Here is a 17,099-nt window from a genome sequence, read left to right as displayed (position 1 = left end):
CAGGTCCAACATTTTATTTTCGTGTGACGTGGATTTTCCGTTATCAAATAAATAGTAATATTGGATACGGACCATGGCAAAGAAGTCTGGGCCAGTGATTTGTTAATGGACCGAGCCCATAATGTTATTCTTGATCGAGGGGTAAATCTTCTCTCTATATATACACTCGCATTTGTTTTCCCAGCTTTTTTTTTCTTTTCATTTTTCAACAGTTTTCTTCTCGCCTCTCTTCAGTTCAAGAAGAAAGCGACACTTGCTCTCTAACGTCCACTTTCACGAATTTCTCGATTTTTTTGTTAGATTCTTCAGCCTGATCGGAGTTCTAGTTTGATTCCGATGGCTCCATTTCCGGATCCGAATAGCGTTGGTGGTGGTGGTGGTGGTGGTACGAAGCGAGATGAAGCTACGAGGAAGGTTAAGGCTACGAAGAAGAAGGAGGAAGAGCTGGTACGTTCTGTTTCGAATTCTCTTTGAGATTTTTGATTCGCCGCAGAAAGTCAGAGAGTTAGTTGGAGTTGTTTAGTAATCGAGGGAGATCAGAATGAAGATTCACCATTAAGCTATTTAGGGTTTAATTGATACTCCCAGATTGATTTTGAAAGATTCGTTCGTCATTTTGGATAAGTTACGAACTCGTTTTTCCTATTGGCTATGGTGATTACTGGCTAGATGACTCAGTTTGCATCTTTTGTGATATTGTAGTCTGAAGAGGACGTGGAGCTAAAGCAGAATCTGGAACTCTGTGTTGAAAGGGTTCAAGATCCCAATCCTGACTTGCAGAAGGCCGCTCTTGAAAGCATGAGGTACTTCTTCTATCTCTTCACTGATCTTCCTTTTCGAAAAAAATCTAATCTTTTTTTTGTCTTTGTAGTCAGGAGATCCGTGCGTCAACAAGCTCCATGACCTCAGTTCCCAAACCCCTCAAGTTTCTCCGTCCTCATTATGGAACTCTTAGGGATTGTCATGAATCAATGGTGGAGTCTGATCTCAAGGTATACTCTTCTGACATTTTCAAGAAACTACCACCTCTCTCTCTGCTGCTGCGTATAGATTAAAGATCGAATGTCATGTATCTGCAGAAACTGTTGGCTGATGTACTGTCTGTCCTGGCCCTGACCATGTCTGCTGAGGGTGAAAGGGTATTGCTTTATTCCAACTATATAGTAGAAATTTCCTCTTAAAGTTTCCTTTTTTTTGTTTATGCCTGAACAGATTTGTTATTTGTTTTTCAGGAAAGCTTAGGATACAGGTTGGCTGGATCAGGAGGTGACATTGGATCGTGGGGTCACGAGTATGTCAGAAATTTGGCCGGAGAGGTTGCAGTAGAGTATACCATACGTCAGGTTTCAAAATTGTTTCTCCTCAAGCAAAACAAAATTTCTATTTGGTTTAGATTTGTTTCTGCAATATGGTTATATGCTTGTTCCTCTTTTTTTTTTTGTTAAACCAGGTTCAGGAGTCCTCTATTGTGGACTTAATGAATCTTGTGCGGCAAATTGTGGCTTTTCACATGAAGGTGAGATCCGTTATATATCTAAAATCTTTCATTTATAAGTTTGAGACTTTCCACCTCTCGTGTTTTCCTATCTGGCTATCTCTGAAGTCTGAAGGATTCCATTTTTTTCTTTGCAGCATAATGCAGAAACTGAAGCTGTTGACCTCTTAATGGAAGTTGAGGATCTTGATCTCTTACTTGACCATGTAGGCCCCACGAATTTCAGGAGGACGTGCAACTATCTCACGAGTGCAGCAAAGTAATTTCAATATGACTGGTGTTTCACACTGATTTGTGGTTTTTGATCACTCGTACTGTGATTTTCTTATGAGACAAGCTCTCATGAGATTTGCTTGGTTACAAACACTGGACCACACCTCCCTTTGACGTTGTATGTTTTTTGTTTTTTTAGGTATCGTCCATGGCCAGATGACATGCTGGCTTTAGATATTGCTTATATGATCTACATGAAGTTTACAGCATATCCGAAGGCTCTGCAAATTGCACTATTGCTTGATAACATGGAGGTCTGGGTTTTAATCTCCATACAGAACTTAATATCCTCTCTCTGCAACATATATTTCTCTTACGTGATATATACTTTTCGTACTGCAGTATGTGAAGAAAGTATTCACCTCGTGCACTAATCTGCTAAGAAAGAAACAGTTCTGCTACATGATTTCGCGTCATGTAAGTGCTTAATGATTAACATCACTATACAGATTCAGTACCTGATGATTCACTTTCATATGTCTCTTTTTTTTTTTCTCTTGTTATTCCCCCACGCAGGGCATCACCTTTAACCTTGACCCGGAGATGGTTGAAGATGAGGTTGACAGATATATGTTACAGGACATTGTTAACAACACTAAGTTGAATGAAGGATACCTGGCGCTTGCAAGGGATATTGAGGTTATGGAGGCCAAGAGGCCTGAAGACATCTACAAGGTATATCAGTTGCCGTTTTATTTGGTTACAGGGCCATTTTTTGTCAGTGTCTCTTTATCTGTTCGATGAAATTTTTGTAGGCTCACCTGCTTGGGGTTAGATCTGGCCCACTTGTGGATTCTGCTAGACAAAATCTGGCTGCGACTTTTGTGAATGCATTTGTAAATGCTGGTTTCGGAAAGGTACGATTACAGATTCTTATTAATGACATTTTGTAAGCTCGGATCCGCGGTTTGATAAATATACTTATTGCAGGACAAATTAATGACAGTATCTGATGAACACTGGACCTTCAGAAATAAAGACCATGGCAAGATCAGTGCAGCTGCTAGTCTGGTATGCCTCTTCTGACGTGATAGATTGACTAGCTGTGTTTATATCATGGAAGTGAAAATTGTAAAACACGAGTTGTTTTTCCAATGCTTAGGGTATGATTTACTTGTGGGATGTGGAAGCACTTAATCAACTCGACAAATATTACACTAGCAAAGATAAACCTGTGAGTGCTGGAGCGCTGCTGAGTATTGGGATCGTTAATTGTGGAGTTAAGAGTGATTGTGATCCTGTGAGTTAATTTCTTTTTCGTTTTTTTTTTTACTTTTTGGAAACTCCGTGCTCATTATACTATGCTTACTCTCCTTTGACCTTTCTCTCTCAGGCATTGGCCCTTCTTGAAGAGTATATTGATGACAAGGATTCATCTGTCAGAATTTGTGCTATTATGGGTCTCGGGATTGCTTATGCGGGTTCCCAAAATGATCAGGTGAAGAAGATATGTTTATCTACTTTACCTAGAGTGCTATGCTAAATGTTCTGTTGACGAGAGACAATAACATGCTCATCATTTTTTGGACAGATAAAAAGCAGCTTGTCTCCAATACTGAATGATAAAAAAGCACCTCTCGATGTGATTGCATTTGCTGCACTTAGTTTGGGGATGGTTTATGTTGGTTCGTGTAACGATGAGGTTGCACAATCTATTATATATGCTTTGATGGATCGGAATTCCGCAGAACTAGGTGAAGCCCTCGCTCGTTTCTTGCCTCTTGGTCTTGGACTTTTGTACCTTGGCAAACAGGTACTTAGCTTGATTCATTTCTTGTTTTGTCTACCCGAACGTTATCTCCCTCGCTTATCAGTGTGTCAACTTGTTCCAATATCGAGCAGGAAAGTGTTGAGGCTACCGCAGAGGCTTCAAAGACGATGTGTGAGAAAATCAGAAAGTATTGTGATATGACACTTCTTTCATGTGCGTATGCTGGTACTGGTAATGTCCTTAAGGTATCTGCTCAAGTGTTACTGGTTTTTAAACTTACATAGTTCATTGCTTCCTAGTTTAGATGCTGACAATTTATTTCATTGTTCAGGTACAAGAGCTTCTGGCTCAGTGTGGAGAGCATCTGAAGGATGACAACATCCACCAGGGTCCAGCTGTGCTTGGATTAGCGATGGTTGCTATGTCTGAAGAATTGGGTCGTGATATGGCTATCCGTTCTCTGGGGCACGTGTTACAGTATGGAGAACAAAACATTCGGCGTGCAGTGCCCTTGGCCCTTGGTCTCCTATGTATATCAAACCCAAAGGTGAATATACTTACATTTCCATTTTTTTTTTTAAATCTAATTTTACTTTTCTGCTTATAATAGTGTTGTTACTCTCTAATCTTTTCAATAATTCCAGATGAATGTTATGGATACATTGAGCCGGCTTAGCCATGACACAGATTCAGAAGTTGCCATGGTGAGGGTGTAGTAGTTATCTACATTGGCTAACTTGATTTGCATCGTTGGAGGAGTCTGACTATTCATCCGAACTCCTACAGACAGCAATTATATCCCTTGGTTTGATCGGCGCTGGAACCAACAATGCTAGGATTGCTGGCATGCTTCGAAACCTCTCCAGCTTTTATGACAAGGATCCCAGCCCTCTCTTCTGTGTAATGTGTTAAATTTTATGTTTTCCGCGTTCACAGTTTCTACTGATAGGGCTAGTTCTCATTGTTTTGAGTCGCAATGCAGGTGCGTATTGCTCAAGGACTGGTGCATATGGGAAAGGGTCTCTTAACTATTAATCCCTTCCACTCCGACCGGCTCTTGCTATCCCCGTAAGTTTTTTTTTTAACATTTATTTTGTGAATACCTATGAATGCTCTACCTTGTGAATCCTCCTAAGCATGAGTGTTGCATTTTTATTTTTGTTACACAGAACCGCACTAGCTGGTATAGTGACACTGTTGCATGCATGCCTTGACATAAAATCAATCATACTTGGGAAATACCATTTTGTGCTCTACTTCCTCGTTTTGGCGATGCAAGTGAGTGCAATGTTCTATCCTTCTACTTTACTAATTGTGTATCAAATGGATTATGCGATTGGTGTATCTACTAACACGATACGGTTTGAGTATGTTTATAGCCAAGGATGATGATGACGGTGGACGAGAACCTGAAGCCCATCTCGGTGCCAGTGAGGGTAGGACAAGCGGTTGACGTGGTTGGACAGGCAGGTCGACCCAGGACAATCACTGGGTTCCAAACATTTGAAACACCTGTTCTACTTGCTGCTGGGGAGAGAGCCGAACTCGCAACCAACGAGTACGTTGCTTCTCTAAACCATTTTCCTACTTCAAACAGAACTTTATTATTAAACATTTTGGAATCTAAATATTTCCTCTTTTTTTTTTGTTTTGTGGATTGTCAGGTACATTCCATTGTCTCCCATACTAGAAGGTTTCGTCATATTGAGAAAAAATCCAGACTACAGAGAGGAATGAAGTTCCGAAGCATTTGGATTGGATACTCTCAGGAACAGCTTATATGGTTTTATGTGCACAATAGGATAGAAGTTGGTTTAGTTTACAATTGTATAAAAAAATCTGAACCTGCTTCTGTAAATAAACTCGCTTGACTTTTCTTCTCAACAGAGAAATAATACAATAAGCTGTTGGCTTTTTGGTTTACTGCCTAGCAGCAACTTCAGTTTCATGCTTTGTCCGCACTCCAACTTCCAGTTGTGACATGCAATGGCTCTCCGTTGTCTTCAGGGAGTTGGCAAAAAGAATTCAATATAAGATGTTAAGAATTCAATAGAAGGTCAAGAATAATATTAAGAATAATTCTTTTTGAATTAAACACGAAGAACAATATTAAGAATAATTCTTTTTGAACTCTTCGTTAACATTTTATGGCCTGCACGACTCACTCGTTTACAACATTTTTGTCGTTGTATTATCTTCCATCCTAACCACAACAAAATACTAATTCTCAGGTAAAAGCAGAGTGTGAAATCTTATTCAAATTAAAGCTCTGTATACATGTGTATTGATTTGCTCAATAGAAAACAAACAAATAAAGAAAAAAATGAATGGAATACAGTTATTGACCGTTTGTTTTGGTATGTATATCAAACAAAAATTAATCGCCTTCAGTCGGAATAAAGAGAGCTTGCATAATTTAATGACCGCGACCTCTTGGACTCGGACCTGAAGCCAATCGCTGAAACCAAAAATCCACCGTCGACGTCATCTTCTCCACCCTCATCATAGTAGCTCTTCCGTCTCCCAACTTCTCCGTTAGAACTCTCCCCGCGGCGGCTGGAACAACCACATGTTCTACCACCAACAACGCCACCACCACCATGATCAAAATAGTAGACCAACCAACCCTCCTCATTTTATGTTGCACCGACGACAAGAAAAACAAGAGCTTCGAAATAAATAGGTAATAAAAAGTTACTTTTTGGTGTTTGGTTAATAAAGAAAATTAGGAGTTATGGTTATGATGAGTAAAGGAGAGGGAGTATGCGTATATATATATACACTTCGTTACGACGGAGTGGTCATGTCATAAGAGTTCATCACTTATTAGGTCGGATTTTCTCGGCGCATCTCACGACTTGGCGTGTTGACCAAGTATTATGACTTGAACCGGTCGCTCTACAACACTTCGCCATGTATGAAATTACGTTTATTTTACGCGGTTACTAATCTATAAAATCAGTTATCAAAGCTAACATTTAACATGCAATTTTCTAAAGATATGATCATCAAATACATATGTTTTTTTCATTTTGTTTTAGTTTACTTTCTAACGAGACAAATACAAACTGTTTCTTTATCTTAGAAATAATAAATTTATACTAGATCTTCCTAAAAACAATATTTTTATGTCTCTTCGAATTTATCAGCAACTTACATCCATTAATTAAAGTATTGAAATGCCGAAGATTTTAGACATTTATAGTACAAAAGAAAATACAATTAGTTTACTTTTGTTCCGAAAAGTCAATGTTTGAGTTTTGAATATGCCGCGTAAGTGTCACGACTGGACTAATCATAGTAGTACCGCATGGAAGAGGACCAATTCACATTTTCACCGAAATAACTCTCTTACCAGTTTAGGTTGGGGGAAACATTGAAAAAACAGCACACTGCCGACGTAAGTAGGTGGAAGTGTAAGATAAAGTTACGTATGCATTATGTTAGTAGTATAATATAGTTTACGAAGTGCGATTTTTGATGATTACTGAAGTACAATATAATTGACAACGAAGAAGTGTTTGGCAGCTGAGTTTCCTTGTTTAAAATACTTGGTAAGCTAATGTGATTTGCATGTGGGTTTTGTTGTTTTATAAGAAAAAGCTAGCTTGGAGTTACATTAACATAAACTAAAACATATATCTAATATCTATTTTAAATTTTAGAGTGTTATTTGAATTCAACTCTTTCTTATATAAAAGGTGTGCATCTAAGACTGTTGATTTTAAGAGTAGTTTGATATTTGTAAACGTGAGACTTTGACTTGTCCTAATGTAAGGGACTGCTTGCTTGTGCTCTAAAAAGTGCTACCAAACTAGTAAAAGCAAAGATATTTCATCAAAGCATACTTTTATTTACTTTTGTATAAGCAAAAAATGTGGACTTCTTTCCGGAAAATCAAAACATACTAAGGTTGAACATATCAATTTTTGACTTGTAAATAAGTAATTTCATTAAATGAGTTATGTTTTTTGCATTAAAAATCATTGAAACATTTCTCCCCAAGAAAAGAAAGTAAAAACAACATGTATACAGTAAAATCTCTACGAATTAATTGAAAAATAAATCATGCGTTAGACTAGTGGTTTGACATCGATTTCATTATAGATTTAATTTAATTTCTGTTAGAAAGACGAGTTTACGCCATGTCAGGGTATTACCAACTGATGCATCCGGTCTGAGATTTTTGGAGAGGTTCTTCACAAAATAATAGACTCCATAATTACATAGACATATACAATATATACATATATATATATATGTCAAGTTTAGAATTTCAATGGATAGAATTTTCATTGGAGATGTTCTAAGGTCTGGTCATCTCCAAGGTTATTTAAAAAGAAAAAAAAACATGATATTATGTTAATTTAATAAGATAATATTTTATTAAAATATTAATTTATAAGATACAGATATACTTTACCATCCAAAGATTGTATACGGCCCATTTAGTAAACCTCATTCGGGGCTCATTTAAATTTAGATCAGGAAAAACTATTGTTTATCGGCCTATCTCTCAGGACCTGCCTGACCACTAGATTCGTCTCATCTCTCTGCTATAAGTCTGTTATGCCCATTTCGGGTTCAAACATATTGACACCAGAAGACAAAGTGCAACTTCAAAACGAATGTAAAATACTTTTAGCTGTATAATTATACAGTGCGAATTAAACTCTCAGTGATCTAGTATCATACAAGCATACATCAACACAAATTTCAAAGGAGCAATCGCCCTAAAACGGACTGAAATAATAATTCAAAAGCGAGATCCTGGTTTCATGTTTTACGGTAAAAAAAGGAAACCCTACAAGCATCTTTGAACCAGTCACAAATCTTCTTAATCTAAATCAAAGACCTTCACCACAGAAGTATCAGAGAATCAAACACACTTCTCAGAGGTTAACTTTCCATAAACATACTAAAAAGGATCACTGATCGTTAACGTTAATCAGCTCGTACTCAACAAGAGACAGATTGTTATCCTCTTTGACCGTGAAAGACGCTGGCTCAGTTGCTTCGATGCGTCCCCATTTATCAACACCTAGCCTCATTGTACCCTTGTACATGTCTATCCTCGAGTTCCGCAGTATCACCGTCTCCCCTGGCTTCATAAGATCAACTATACACACACACACACACACCCCCCCCCCCCCCCCGAGAAAAAAAAAACGATTAGCAACTTTCACCGCTACCAAATTCAAGATAACTGACTGAAAGATACTAAACAAAACTTCAAGTCCACTAAATTGCACAAAGACATTACTGAAATAATCAGATTCCAGTTTCAGACAAGATTAGCTTTTTGTAATGATTTCAAGAACTTGACATAGACGCACACTACCAGTTCATAGTGTCTGAGAATCGAAATCGACTGAGAAATAAAACAAGAGAACACACAAAGGATGAGCCTTTATCAATAAAGAGTGTGAGTAAGCAAACCTTGGTCGTTACGAGCAGTGAAGAGAATGCATCCGGTCTCATCTCCGATAAGACACTCAGCGATTCGACTAGGCTGAGACGGACGACTACTCATCCCAGGACGAGCCTTCCGGGCAACCGGAACCACCGGATTGGAGTCGACGACCTTAACGGTCAATGTGTGACCAGTCGTCCCAGGCTTTAGCTGTTCCACTTTCACAAACACTGGTTTCCTCTTCGCTGCCGTCGTTCCCGTTGCAACCGATGCGTTTCCTGTTGTAGTCGCCATCGCTCTCTATGGTTTACGGAAAATCGCTAACCCTAATTGTGGAATTTAGGGTTTATAAAGAGAGACGATGATGCTCTGCACTCTCTCGCTCAAGACGGACGAGAGTGTTAAATCACCTGCTTTTACGGTTTAGTGAGGTTACCACGTGTCGTGTTCTGGTTTGATGTTCGTCTGTCACATTTTCATTACATATCACAGGTCATTATCTTTTGACTCTGGCTTTTTTGTAAGAGTGAATTGGCTCAAAAAGTGAATTGTATATTTATGTAATCTTAAATATTTTTATTTTTGATTTTTTTCCAATCTTAAATATAGTTGGAACAATTGTTAATATTTTTTACTATTTTATAGTTTTAAATAGGGTTTTAAATAGAGTTGAACAAAAAAAAGTTTTAAATATAGTTGACATTGTCAAGAAATCTACTTACATAGATCACTTTTTACTATTTTTTTCTGAACCTAACAATTGTTCTATGAAAGTCTTGACTGTGGTAATGGGTTTTAAGCCTGTTCTTTTTACGGTCGCTGAGACATCAGTTTTGAGTCTTGACAATGTCATTAATCACATATCAATGAATAATGAAGTTTACATGTGTTTTGACAGATCTTGAGACTAGCTAGTCAACATTCTATCTAAGTTGGTGGGCTACTTTGGTTGGTAGTAGCGTTTTCCAGATTTTAATCTTCAAGTCATGGCAGTTCTTGAGTAGATTGTTCGGGTTTGTGTTCTGGTGGCTCAAGTAAATGAGAAGTAACATAATGAGACAACAACAGATTCCGAATCCTTGAAGATATTAATGTAATGATTATCAAATCTGTAGCTAATTGTTGCGATTCTATCTAAGATTTTACTGGTATGTGTTCTGTTTTCTCGTTTTTTGTTCAGGTGTTTTTGTTGTTCCTGTGTTCATGTTATCACTTCAGATATGTGTGGCATATACGTTTGGTTATGTCATCGTTCTTTCGACTAATCCATGTATGAATTCAATAAAACATAAGATAAAAAATTTAAAAGGATAAGAGATAAATATAAAATAACCTTGAGGGCTTGGGTCCTTTAAAATGGGCCCAGAAGGACACGCGTCAAAAGAATGCTGTAGCATTTGCCGCTTCTTTTCGGTAAGTTTCCATGGATTCCTCTAGACTCTCCACATGGTATATTCTTACCTTTTATCATCGACACTTCTCTTAACTAGTTCAATGGTTTTCTCTCTATGATTAGTCTTGCTTCCTGCTGCTTTCTTGATATTGGCCAAGAATCATCTCGTTCGAGGAACTTGCATGTAGGTTTCTAACTTCTAAGCGTGGTCCTGTTTTGTAATGATGTCCAATTATTATAGCTGATGGCTTTTAAACGAAATAAGTAGTATCCTATATGTTTTAATGAATAGTATTGATCATGGCTTGTCGTCTTTGTTGTAGAAAAAATGAATGAACAAAGGCATCCATCGGTGATTCAGAAGCTTCATGGACAATCCTCCTTCATTAGTAGACTCTCTCCGAGTGTGCAAACCCGTAATCACACCGTCTCTGGTGCTTATGTCAACGGAGGTTTGCAGAGTCTACTGCAGTCAACTAATCGTGACACTGGCTCTACTCTTATACAACGTGGCTCACTTCCCGTTCTTGCTCAAGCACCTACGGAGAAATCTATCACTGGTTTCTTGATAGATTTCCTCATGGGAGGAGTCTCGGCTGCTGTTTCAAAGACAGCAGCAGCGCCTATTGAGCGTGTGAAGCTCTTGATTCAGAACCAAGATGAAATGATCAGAGCCGGGCGTCTCTCTGAACCATACAAAGGAATCACTGACTGTTTTACCCGGACAGTCAAAGACGAAGGCGTGCTTGCTCTTTGGAGAGGCAACACCGCCAATGTTATCAGATACTTCCCTACTCAGGTTAAGTTTCTTAGCTTTGGTTCTTGTATACATGTTTAGACGTTTGTCTCCTGAGATTTTGAAGGCTATAAAAAATTTAGTAAGGTTTTAGTAAAAAAAAAAATTTGAAATTTGGAGTGTTTCAATAAAATAATTCAAAAAAATTGTAATTTGGAGATTTTTATGTAAATTATTTTAAAATTTTGGGGGCTATATGTGTTGCGGTCTGGTTCTAGATACAACCAGTTGAAACATTGTTATTGTCGCCTAAATTTTAAAGAACTGTTATACATATAAGTGGCATGACTTCATATTGTCGAATTTTTTTTTTAATTAAAATTAACCTAAAAGTGTTTTTATGTGGCCCTGTGAATGTGTTAGGCAAAGGTATCTTTCTGTTTCTGCAGGCATTGAACTTTGCGTTCAAAGACTACTTCAAGCGACTGTTCAACTTCAGGAAAGACAAAGATGGATACTGGAAGTGGTTTGCAGGTAACTTGGCCTCTGGTGGTGCAGCTGGTGCATCGTCTCTGCTTTTTGTATACTCTCTGGACTACGCGCGTACCCGTTTAGCCAACGATGCCAAAGCGGCCAAGAAAGGTGGTCAGAGGCAGTTCAACGGCATAGTTGACGTGTACAAGAAGACTATAGCCTCTGATGGTGTTGTTGGACTATACCGCGGTTTCAACGTCTCGTGCGTTGGAATCATCGTGTACCGTGGGCTCTACTTTGGATTGTATGATTCCTTGAAGCCTGTGGTTCTTGTCGATGGTCTTGAGGTTAAAACTCTTCACTTCAACATATTGAGAGTCCTATGTTAGTTCTGTTTTACACATTTGGTGGTTTTATAGGATAACTTTTTGGCGAGTTTCTTGTTGGGATGGGGAATCACAATTGGAGCTGGACTGGCGTCGTACCCGATAGACACGGTGCGTAGAAGAATGATGATGACATCAGGTGAAGCGGTGAAGTACACGAGCTCTCTTCAGGCCTTTAATCAGATTGTTAAGAAAGAAGGGGCCAAGTCGCTTTTTAAAGGCGCAGGTGCCAACATCCTCCGTGCTGTAGCAGGGGCTGGTGTGCTCGCTGGCTATGACAAGCTCCAGCTCCTTGTGTTCGGCAAGAAGTACGGCTCTGGTAGTGGCTAAAAGATGATGAAAGAAACGTCCTCAGAGGTCTACGAGTGAATAAATCTGTGTGGTTTTATCGAGTGTTCACTATGTGAAGTTATGGCTTTTGTCTTAGTTATGTGACTTCTTTCCAACCAAAATAAAATAAAATACGAAGATAAACACTGGATAACAAACACACTTGTAGTTTATGCTTAAATGTCAAGCTTATGTTAAAGCTTGTATGACTAAGATTGGGTTTTTACTTGGATTGTAAGCGAGGGAGTGATCTAGTCCAAACCTAAGATTTGATCTTCAAGTGTTAGCCTCAGATCCCACATAAACCGCCTCAGACAGCTACGAGGAGTTTATGCCACTAATTGAATCATCCTCTCTAATATAAACCCACACACTTGAAACAAAGGATCCATAACTTGTTTTGTTCAATGACTCACTCTCTACTTACATTTCAGGTACTTGTCTCAAAACTTGTAGAGATCCTGGACAAGAGTTGCAGGAGTTTTTAGTCGGTCCTGTACCTTGCACAGCCACTGTCCGTCTTGGTGTCTGCTGGACCTTACCGTCTCCAACAACTATTTCACTGAAGGCATCAACAATCATCTGCCTGAAAAACCTCTCCAACCATACAGAAAAAAAAGACAAGCTGTACTGACCACCACCGAAGATTGCTATGACTAAGAAAATGCTTAGCCATGGCTCCTGCTGCTTCTCCATGTTTACCGCAGGACCTGCCCATTCCTTATGGTCCAGCTTACGCATAAGGATTTTTACTAACATGCGGCAAAGAAAGTAGAAGAAGAACAAGAAATGTGCTAAAAGATTGGGCTGTGTGGTGAAAGAATATTCACTAAAGATTGTAACATTAAACAGTTTATACAGAACACAATGTCTATTCGCAATTTCTAGCGCAGTTACAGATTCCGTGTTTGCTCTTCTGCTTTCATCTAAAAACCTTCTACACCTCTCCAAGTACATAAAACCAAATAGCCCAGCCCCACCTGTTTCGGAAACTTTTGCAGCAGTTAACTTCGTATTTTGTGAAACACACCCCACAACTATTCCAGACAGACCTGAGAGAAAAAAAACGGTTGACAAACACTCAGATTAGAAGCATGGTTTCTCACAAGTCTGCAATTGACAGAACCAAAGCCCTACTTATACCTATAAACTTCCAAGGAAAAGTATAAGCTTAGGAAGTTCGATTAGAGTTGTTACCCGCAAATTAACTTGAGTGAAGTCTGTACATCCTAACAAACCGAAAAACATCCTCTAAGCTGGAGGCAGGGAACGCCGACAGGTAGGGCACTCCATTTTTATATCCATCCATCTCTGTAAGCATCCCGTGTGGAATAAATGTTCACATGGAGTTACCTGTTTTCGCAACAAGCAAGCAACACTCATTCATGATTCTCTATATTGATGCAAAATAAAGTTTAAGAGTTGGTTTCTGTGTAGAAGAAACAGCTAAATACCATGAAATCACTGGTACGCTGTCTGAGATTAATAGCTGTCATGCAGATGACGCAATCAGTGTTGCGGCTTACGTCCTGATTGAATCTTCTATGGTAGTTGTACTTCTCTGGTAGCATCTGCATATCCGTGAACACGATGAATCAAAGAGATTAGTGTTCAATCTAGGAGATTGAATGTAATCTACGTGTAAAAGAACAAACCTGGCGGGGAACAAAGCAACGTGAACCAAAATAATGCTGAAGAAGAAGAACGACAGCTTGCAACCCCATGAATGTGCACACGGACACGCACCAGGCCTTGCTAGGCTCCACACGCATGAAGTTGTGTGGGCATCCGAAAACATATAACGGTATAGCTAACCGTGTAGCAGTCATCCCCAAGATGTAATACGGGTGCAGAGGCTTTCTTGAATCTCGGATGACATTGGTGACTATCTGTGGTATCCAAAATGAGTACATGAGAAGAAGAATCGGCCGCATGTAGTTGTGCAACTCGTACATTATCAATATCCCTCCAAGAAGGATCCCATCTGTTCAAAATGAAAATGATAAAACATCGGTGTTAGCATTTGAACTTGCGTCAAAGGTTTCAGTTACATCCAAAAGAGTCACATTAAAGAACTAAAAAACTCACAGAAACGGCTGTAGAGAAAGGAGAGTTCACGCCTCATTGTTTCCCAACCTTCTCCGCTGTTGGAAGGCCTGGTTGCTTTCCATATGGCCAGAAGATATCTCATCTCAAAAATCGAAAAGACTACGAACTTGAAGAACGCAGCCGTTGCAAATGCATTAAATAGAGATTCTGCATGAGACAAAGTTGCAATCAGGTTTGAGAAAACATGGTAATGTCATGTAGCAAGGGTCAATGCTTAAGTACTATTGTGTGGATATTCATACCAACTAATATCCCAGCAGTGAGATGCAAAAGGCATAAGTAAGCATCCATGATTGCTTGATGTCCGATCATTACAATGGATACCTTGGCAGCACCCTTCCATACAACAACTTCCATAAGTTAGCATATTTTACTCATTCTATGCAATAATAATGATATCAGACCATCTAAGCTACATCAGAATCTTACAGATTGTGTGTTACCGTGCTCCATTTGCCGGATCAACAAAAGAACCTGGAGGAAAGAGACCTACGTGCGACAGAAAAGTTAAGGAACACGCTAAAACTGCACAAGTAGTTCTCAGCATTCTATTACGAATTTTGAGCAAAGGATACAAAAGTGACCATCAGTGTATAGTTCACAGCTTTGTTATAGTAGACTTCAACATTCAAAGAAGTCGCATTCAGGAGCATAGGCGAGAAACAATCTCCGTCATCGCCTACCCCTGGACTTTCCATCAAGCCGTCCATGTGATAATAACTTTTGTCTCCATCTATCAAATATGGATAAGTCCCACAACGTAAGATTAAATGTGACTAAAGAGACAAAGACTACGCCACGATAACCTCAGTGTTTTAGAGTTAGAATGCATACTGTTGTCACTAGAAGCCACACGGGATATCTGAGCTGCTAATTCGATGTTACAGTGCTTATCCATCTCATTTCTTGGCGCTGAAGTACAAAGAAAATTGAAGATCAGGGTCGCAGGAAAAAAAGTAAACTGTAAGGGAAAGAGTTAGGCTACTGCTTACAAATCTTCCGTTGCAGTATTCTGTCTCTTGTAGATTCTTGAAACACTTGAGAGGAAAAGATTCCGAGCTGTGCAACAGCAGAAAGTTGACCTTAGTAAGCTCTTAAAAATCAAACAAGCCACCACCAGATCAAAGCATTATATTAACAAAGCGGGTAGGTCAAACAAGAAGAGTCTTAAACATTACCAGATGATAGGGATTTGAGAGAAGATTATTCTCATCTTGCCCTGAATCACTCTCCTTGCCACTGTTTAGGTAAGGTAATGCAAAGACCATGGAGTTAAAAACTCAATAACAAATCTTAAAGCAGTTAAGTAGAACAAACGCTAGTACCTGTTAGCCACGAGGCGGAGTTGTCTAAAGGGCCATATATATACACCTTCCAGACTTATTTGGGCACCACCCAAATTTTGTTCATTGTCAAATACGTCATGGAAAACAACTACACCCTGCTCCATCACCATTTACAGAACTTCAAATACTGCATGCTATAATCAAGGATAATCCTATAATACAAGATGAACTGTTCACCTGAACATAATGCACACCGGTTATCTTAGTTGGAACAGCCACTAACTCAACCACAGAATTACCATTTGATTTCTGGAAGTCTTGAAACTTGGAAGAGTTATTTAAGGAATCCAGAAACTTCCAATTTCCTGAAATAGAAAAAATTCTAAATGAGCATGTCGTAGATAATTCTGAAATAGCAAGAAAGAGAAGGAAAAAAAAAAAGACGAAAGACATGCCACAAACCTCTATATGTTCCTGTTATGTTCCATGCGGAAAATCGTCCTGCTTCAGATACTTGTTTTCTACCAAAGAGCCACTACGAGATCACCACGAATCAAACCATTAACCAGTACATCGCTTGCTTAGTCTAATGTACTAACTATTATCTTGTTCACTTCGCAAATTCTGCTAGAATCCTCTACCAATACAAACTCAAACCGCCAATCTCATCCTAGATTCCCAACTACCATGGGTACTACTTCTAAAATAAACTTAACTGGTCGCGTCTGGACGCTAACTAAAGACAGATTTTTTTTCTCGCCCATTTCAGAGTATTCACAGGTGTGAAGAAAGCTCAATCAAGCTAAACTAGATTGTCTCAAACCATCTGAGCTTTGCTTAATCAAAAGATGAACCAACCTTACAACGAAGCTACTCTAATCCTAGATTTTCATTCAATACGGTTAAAGCTAAGATAATCATTTGACTCTGATCAGCTCAACATCTCTACCACTCTATAAGCATAAAATAGCCGTGTCTACATCAAACTTAAGAGCTAAAAGCATCAAGCTTTTTTTTTCTGGGAAACATCTAAAGGAAGAAACTTTCGAGCAAATCATCAACGAGAGAACACACACGAACCTCGTCGCTCCAGGTTCGAGCTTTCTCTCTGATGGGTCTAAGCCCCGCCGCTTGCTGCGGAAACGCCACCCAAATCGATAACCAGATGATGATCTGCAATTCAAGCCCTAATCTCAAAACCCCCAAATGTTGACGCTTCTTCATATCACAGTCACAGCCCCAAGCTCCGATTTTTACGATTCAAACCCTAATTTTAAAACGTTTCGAGGCTAATTCTCCAAACCCCACACGTCACTGAAGAACACAATCCAACATAGAAGAAGAGGTTTTTCCGATATGAAGTCAATCGAAACTGATTGAAGGAGAAGATACGTGAGAAGAAGCTAAAGGAGATGAGAGATTGAAGATTTTGTATCTGCCAATTTGTTCTGCAGTCGTTGAAGCCTCGCAATCAACTCTTCTCTAAGCTTTTT

General features: G+C 39.0%; 5 protein-coding genes across 5 annotated transcripts; 2 read left to right on the top strand and 3 right to left on the bottom strand.

Moving 5' to 3' along the window:
* The first annotated feature begins 200 nt into the window (after nt 1–200).
* Nucleotides 201–5,367, top strand: LOC108822000 (26S proteasome non-ATPase regulatory subunit 2 homolog B). Its single transcript, XM_018595013.2, has 23 exons — nt 201–447; nt 703–803; nt 872–992; nt 1,080–1,139; nt 1,233–1,343; nt 1,451–1,516; nt 1,633–1,754; nt 1,908–2,022; nt 2,111–2,185; nt 2,285–2,443; nt 2,524–2,625; nt 2,699–2,779; nt 2,871–3,008; nt 3,102–3,206; nt 3,300–3,521; nt 3,611–3,724; nt 3,811–4,026; nt 4,124–4,183; nt 4,266–4,379; nt 4,462–4,547; nt 4,649–4,757; nt 4,859–5,037; nt 5,144–5,367. Exons 1-23 carry the CDS (start codon nt 337–339, stop codon nt 5,214–5,216), a joined length of 2,640 nt encoding a protein of 879 aa, XP_018450515.2. The 5' UTR covers nt 201–336; the 3' UTR covers nt 5,217–5,367.
* A 343-nt stretch (nt 5,368–5,710) lies between these two features.
* LOC108822002 (PAMP-induced secreted peptide 1-like) lies at nt 5,711–6,235 on the bottom strand. The gene has a single exon (XM_018595016.2). The coding sequence runs from the start codon at nt 6,112–6,114 to the stop codon at nt 5,896–5,898; it is 219 nt and encodes a 72-aa protein (XP_018450518.2). The 5' UTR covers nt 6,115–6,235; the 3' UTR covers nt 5,711–5,895.
* A 1,958-nt stretch (nt 6,236–8,193) lies between these two features.
* On the bottom strand, nt 8,194–9,286 carry LOC108819239 (uncharacterized protein At4g28440). Its single transcript, XM_018592243.2, has 2 exons — nt 8,919–9,286; nt 8,194–8,598 (listed from the first exon to the last, which is right to left on the bottom strand). The coding sequence occupies exons 1-2, from the start codon at nt 9,184–9,186 to the stop codon at nt 8,408–8,410; spliced, it is 459 nt and encodes a 152-aa protein (XP_018447745.1). The 5' UTR covers nt 9,187–9,286; the 3' UTR covers nt 8,194–8,407.
* Nucleotides 9,287–10,361: 1,075 nt separating this feature from the next.
* Nucleotides 10,362–12,346, top strand: LOC108821241 (ADP,ATP carrier protein 3, mitochondrial). Its single transcript, XM_018594288.2, has 4 exons — nt 10,362–10,469; nt 10,609–11,084; nt 11,471–11,842; nt 11,915–12,346. Exons 2-4 carry the CDS (start codon nt 10,614–10,616, stop codon nt 12,209–12,211), a joined length of 1,140 nt encoding a protein of 379 aa, XP_018449790.1. The 5' UTR covers nt 10,362–10,469; nt 10,609–10,613; the 3' UTR covers nt 12,212–12,346.
* A 675-nt stretch (nt 12,347–13,021) lies between these two features.
* LOC108818963 (transmembrane E3 ubiquitin-protein ligase FLY1) lies at nt 13,022–16,971 on the bottom strand. Its single transcript, XM_018591928.2, has 15 exons — nt 16,687–16,971; nt 16,069–16,141; nt 15,844–15,971; nt 15,646–15,761; nt 15,499–15,559; nt 15,313–15,379; nt 15,155–15,232; nt 14,896–15,053; nt 14,750–14,809; nt 14,563–14,656; nt 14,300–14,467; nt 13,867–14,195; nt 13,666–13,782; nt 13,409–13,564; nt 13,022–13,263 (listed from the first exon to the last, which is right to left on the bottom strand). The coding sequence occupies exons 1-14, from the start codon at nt 16,828–16,830 to the stop codon at nt 13,463–13,465; spliced, it is 1,695 nt and encodes a 564-aa protein (XP_018447430.2). The 5' UTR covers nt 16,831–16,971; the 3' UTR covers nt 13,022–13,263; nt 13,409–13,462.
* Between the last annotated feature and the right edge of the window lie 128 nt (nt 16,972–17,099).

The sequence above is a fragment of the Raphanus sativus genome, chromosome 8, assembly GCF_000801105.2.
Source record: "Raphanus sativus cultivar WK10039 chromosome 8, ASM80110v3, whole genome shotgun sequence".
Lineage (NCBI taxonomy): Eukaryota > Viridiplantae > Streptophyta > Magnoliopsida > Brassicales > Brassicaceae > Raphanus > Raphanus sativus.
This window is presented reverse-complemented; position numbering and strand designations above follow the sequence as displayed.